Below are 5,840 nucleotides of genomic sequence, written 5' to 3'. Positions count from 1 at the left end.
TTAATTTTTGTATTCTTCTGATATATAAAATTACTAATCTAATTAGCATTTTAAGTGAAAAATAAAAAAAAATTTAGCTCAGTCTTTTAAAGTTTTCATCTAAAATCTACCGATAAGATTAACATTTTATTTCGTTAACTCTTTTACGACAAACTCTGTTACATTGAAATATATAAATACATTTAAAACCTTACAAATTTGGAATGACTACATTGAAACAAATAATCTCTGCTACGATTAGGTGGAAATGGATTCACATAATAGGGATGATGACAATAAATGTAAAATATATGATGTTTTTGATAAATTTCTCTTTATTACATATTATAAGTGTTTCTTCTTTATTAATAGTTCTAAGTTATAGATAAATTGAAAATATATATATATATATATATATGACAAATTACAAATTTAACTTTTCTATTAAAAAATAAATAGAGAAAGTACACAAAAAAATAATTTAAATTGTTTCCACAAAGAATTTTTCTCTGTAATAAATAGTAAAATATCAGAATTGACCATTTCCTTCTTACTCACCGTATCCTGTTCTTCAAATTTAACACAAAACACTTCCAGTGTTGATGAGTTATGGGCTGATCCATTGGGCCTTGCCCTTGTTCCACTAACTCCAGATCTAGCAATGGTGCTTTGCACTCGTTTCACAGCCCAGAAGGTTTTATAAAAGTGGCAAATAAGAAACAAAGAGAATAAGAAGTGCAGAGAGAGTAGGACCATTCAAACAAACTAGTGGATAGAAATCCACTATGAACAATAGCCCCTCCATTCCCACCACTCCTCTTCCAAGGAGCAAACCAACACCAAGCTCAATCCTTCTCCCCTCCTCATTCCATTTCTTTTCCAGTTGAGTTGATTCTAGTGCATAGTTTTAGATGCTGCTCAACTCCAATTAATCCACACAGCTGAAGCACTTGAGAGTGAGACCAACCTTCTTATCCATGGCTTCTCAGTCTCTCAACACATTTAGTCCTCTAACAAGCCAGATAGGAGCTAAGATCTTTCCGGCCATCTCCAAGTCTCTTGCGTCAAGCAATCGCCGACAAGAAGCGCGAAGGATCATTCTTTCCCATGGCAGTGTTTCGTGCTCAGCCATTCAAGAACCTTCAACTGCCACTGGTACTTCTTAGCCTTATCTTTTCATTAACGAGATTAGTTTTTGTTTCATATATGATAGCAAAAGGTTCAGGTAGTTTCCTATTAAAAATGTCCAGTTTACTATAGAAACCGACATGAAGTTTTGCTTGATTTGTTTCTACTAGTTCCTGACAAAAAGGAAGCACAGCCTGAGGCAACTGCAGCTAAACCAGCAGTGAAAGCAGCTCCTGAGAAGCCAAAGAAAGCTCCTGTTAAAAAATTGCCAGAGCTAATGGAAGAGGATGTGATTCCATCTCTGAAAACCATACTTGAAGCTCAAGAGGATGTGTCACAGATTGAGCTCTCCTTTCATGACAACAGGGTTAGTACTAGCTCTACCTCTCTGCATTGCTGCATAATAAATTGAGACTAATTGTATTTCCTCCACAAGGACATAATTGATGCATTTAGGCTTGCAGGATATAGATTAAATTACCTATTGGGCATTCATGTTTATATGATCAGATTTTTTATTTGGAATTGTGCATTTAATGAAACAACTTTAAAGTCTAAATCAAGGTTAACACTGAAAAAAGTTCAGAGCTTTTCAGAAGATTGACTGGATAAGTATTATTAGAAAAGCTTACAGAAATAATCTGACAAAAGCCTTGTTGGTTATTCTTTCGGTTAAGAAAAGCATCAGTAATGCAGTTGTTTGTTATGAGTTTAGATTCATGCATATATGGTATGGTCAAAGCTCCAGTGGAATAGTTAAAGTTAACATCTTACTGGTGAAAGTTAAAGAGTATGGCATTAGTATACGATTTAAATTAGAGAAAAAAAACTAATATCCTCTCTCTCTCTCTCTCTCTCCTTTTTCTTTTCTCTTTGAAAGTAATGGTAAGTGAGATATAGTCTTGTTATGCTTCTTACAATTTAGAGAGCCCCTTTTTTTTACAATATATGGAGATGGAAACAAACATAACAAAGAATCTCATAGAGAAGTCAAGTAAACATAAATGAATATCACATTGTTAATATGGTAATATTAGCATTTAATGTTCCCTCTTTTTTGGTGCTCATATTTGATTCATATATTTTTCGATTTACATCACAGTAAGTTGGGTCAGGAAAGAGAAGCTAGTACTATGACTCAATCTGCATTTCAAGTGTTTTTTTATTGAAGCTCTGGTTATTAGTAATTATTAAAGCCTATGCATCCCTGACTCTAAGATAGTTGGATGTAGTAGTTGCAATGAACAACCATCTTGACTGTAAAATTTGTGTGGTTCTTGCATTAACTGCAGTTGGAGGGCTCCTTTCTAAAGAAGGACATCCCCTATTACTTTTGGGCTTTCTTCCCCAATGGAGAACTCACTGGTACTACCAACCACTTCCTAATGCTATGCCTTTTGATCAATAGTCCAACAACAACTTACAAAACTAAGCAGTATATGTGTATCTTTTGCAGGTCCTAAAGGCTTTTCACTATCCTCATATGGCTCAGGGGCCAGTACAGTTGAGCCATTCCTCATTGATGAGAAGAAAATTACAGCCAGACATGTAGTCTTCTGGGTTGAGAAGAGATTGGCAGCTCAAGGTATACTCCCTGTCTGGAAGGAAGAGGAGAGTGAAGAATAACACTGAGCTGGATCACAAAAGGATGATCACTGTTATTTGTACAAGTCCATCTTTATTATAACCTTGTAAAGCTCATTTAATAAAATTACCAAAAGTAATTATTTTAGATGATTATTGGTCCAAATAATTCAAGATGCCTTTTTCAGGTGACTTGTTGCAAATTTTTCTTGCAAACTTTTGAAGTCGAAAATTTGAAGACCAAATGAGTTGAACAATCGTTTTGCTACTTGATTTATTCCTCTTCAGTTCTAGTATAAGTAAAAGAAAACGGAAATTATATTTTTTCCACTGTGGTTAGGCTTATTTCATAAAATTATCATATACTTTTAATTTAAATATTTAACTCCCCTGTGATCTTGATTAAAATGTAATCGTTAACTTTCTCATTATGTTTGATCAATCGAGGTCAAATTTTAAGATTCTCGTTTGAGACAAAATTAAAGAAGATTAAATTAGTTTTTTAATTCATCTAAAATAATAAAAATTTAAATTTAAATGACAAATATATAATAAATATTATATATATATATATGTTATGGTCCGAATGTCCACTTTTCGATCTTGATCGAATGGACGAAAGCAATCTGTGCAGTCGAGAAAATATATTCACCAGATATTCTACCGTAGTCGGAATATTACGAAATTAAGGGTGGTCGATCCGTAACTTTCTAATCTATATTTTTAGTATTTATATCCTTTGTAGATTTTGACTAAAACTGGAACGAAAATACGTAAAAGTAGGGATGATGGTGGTGATAATGAGGTGAGAGATGATAATGGCGATAGGGTGCATAGATTGTGGTGTTTAGGCGATAAGGATGAGGGAGGAAAAGGATTGAGATCCCAAAGAGGAGGGAGGGCTCGACAGACGAGAGAGGTTAGAGGATCACCAATATCAAGAAGGCGCACAACTAGGGCTTGAACGAAGGAGAAGAAAGATTATGGTAGAAAGAAAGAAAAGGGGATAGCACTCAATATTCATTCATCATGATATTTTTGGTTGCCATCCACAACTTTAGAGGCTAACTAAATAAGCCAAAAATAATAAATAATAATCCTAGAAACAATGAATTCTCGTTGATCATATTCGAATGGGGTTGAGCATGTTCAAACATGCATTTTGTGTTCTTTATCGATGCGAACGTATGTAGGCATTCGCACACGAGCGTTCAAACGTGGTTCGTACATTCGAACGCACAAATTGCATTCTCTATTGATGTGAATGCCTACAAGCATTCGCAAGGGGCGTTTGAACGCACCCACTCTCGCATTCAAACGCGATATACACAATTCTTATTATTCTGAAATAAACAACTAAAACACAATAAGAGAAAACTTTCATAGAGTGTATCCATGCTTGAGATGGCTCGGTGAGGTTCGAATCATATCAATATATATATATATATATATATATATATATATATATATTTTAGATGTATTAGAAAGTCTATTTAATCCTTTACAACTTTGTCACTAATGAAGATTTTCAAATTCATCCTCTAATATGGTCAAATATGATGAAAAAAAATAGTTGTCTTTTATTCAAATAGCATGTGAGGGTTAATGTTTAAATTAGAAGTACATGAATTTTTCTTTTCAATTGAGCTAAACCAAATGAGATAAAATATAATTAATCCTAAAAGAAAGAAAAAATAAGTTTTACAAATAGTATTGGTTCTTAATTAGTTTGATAAAGTTACGGTCCTTAATTTCAATAAGGATTATACATTGCATGTAAATAATGAGACAATGAGGAAGTTTTTAAATTTTTGATTTCAATAATATTATAATTTATTTGAGTTATAAGAGTAAGGGTCAAGCCACAATTAGTCGCTTCCGTAGCGACTCTACTTTGCTAGGATTATAAATTGTTTTTCCTTTCTATGAGAGCTTCTCTCGTCATTATCAAGAATCTTTTTTTCTCCTCTCTCTTAACTCTTTGGCTATGAGGAGGGGAGTGACTTTTCTTTATCTCTTTTTCCCCTTCCTCCTACCTTTTCCTTGTCAATTTTCTTCCCTCCTTGGCAAGGAAAATCTATTTTCTCTCTTCTTTGTTTTCGACTTCCTTATTTTCCTCTCTTCCCTCTTCTCCCTTCTTTATTTACTTCGTCTCCTTTCCTTATTCATTATTGTCATCCCTAGTTATGTTCAACTCAAGCTACTACTCTATCAACTTAGTTAATCATGGATTGTTCACTTTGGATCAAATACTTTCCTCAAACGCAACCATAGCAACTAAGGTCATAAACTATAACATTTCTAGTGGGGGATGTGAAAGTTCATATCGCAGTTACCACAGTTAAAATGACCTAAATCATTATCATGGTTGTTACTACCATGGCAATTGTCGTCGTAGTCGTCACCACCACTGTCTTATCTTTTTTCCTTTTGGTTTTTATTACTACTTTTTATAGCATTTGTGGTGATGCTTTTTAGGGTTCTACATGTCATATTTTCATATAGTCTTGATGGAGTCATAAGACTTCAACCCTCTTATGCTTGGGTCCTTACTATGGCTGATTATGTAAAAAAATTTAAGGCCCATCAATCCTCTTATTATGCTCTTTCTATGGTGCTTTCGACAATAGTCAAGTGAGAGACTTATTTTTAGAATCGCCGTCCTACTTCATTTGCTCTTGATTGTGTAAGAGTGTTTGTAATTATTATTGTTGTTATATACTTGATGTCGTGATTATATTATTGTATAGTCTATTTCTAGCCAAATGTGAAACTTGTATTTATGATTGTCACATTATCACCTTTTTTATGTGTATTAAGTTGTATCTATATAGTGAATTTTAATGTTATGCATCTCTGAACTATCTCCTTAAAAAGAAAAAGATTAGAGAAAAGACTTATTCAATCTTTTGAAAAGAAAAAAGAGGAAGAAGAGTTAATACAACTCTAAAAAAGGAGAACTTCTGCTAGGGTATTGTTTATCTATAACCCTTTATAAGCTACTTTTTGATACACCAATTTACAAGTCTAAAGAGGGCAGCCAACTTAGATTATTATGTGTGACAAAAAGAATACCAGTATTCTAAATTATTTGTTTTCTAAATTGCTATTAGTTGCCTCTACTTGGAAGAATCCTATATAGCAATGTG

At 33.3% G+C, this 5,840-nt stretch overlaps 1 protein-coding gene across 1 annotated transcript; it reads left to right on the top strand.

The window, feature by feature from the left end:
- The first annotated feature begins 737 nt into the window (after positions 1 to 737).
- Positions 738 to 2,839, top strand: LOC140789008 (uncharacterized). Its single transcript, XM_073138585.1, has 4 exons — positions 738 to 1,134; positions 1,278 to 1,474; positions 2,400 to 2,472; positions 2,564 to 2,839. The coding sequence occupies exons 1-4, from the start codon at positions 957 to 959 to the stop codon at positions 2,731 to 2,733; spliced, it is 618 nt and encodes a 205-aa protein (XP_072994686.1). The 5' UTR covers positions 738 to 956; the 3' UTR covers positions 2,734 to 2,839.
- Positions 2,840 to 5,840: the final 3,001 nt, after the last annotated feature.

Source organism: Typha latifolia, chromosome 5 (genome assembly GCF_019914945.1).
Source record: "Typha latifolia isolate L0001 chromosome 5, TyphaL0001v2, whole genome shotgun sequence".
In the NCBI taxonomy this organism is placed as follows: domain Eukaryota; kingdom Viridiplantae; phylum Streptophyta; class Magnoliopsida; order Poales; family Typhaceae; genus Typha; species Typha latifolia.
Note: the sequence above shows the minus strand (reverse complement) of the source record. Positions and strands in the feature narration are given on the sequence as shown.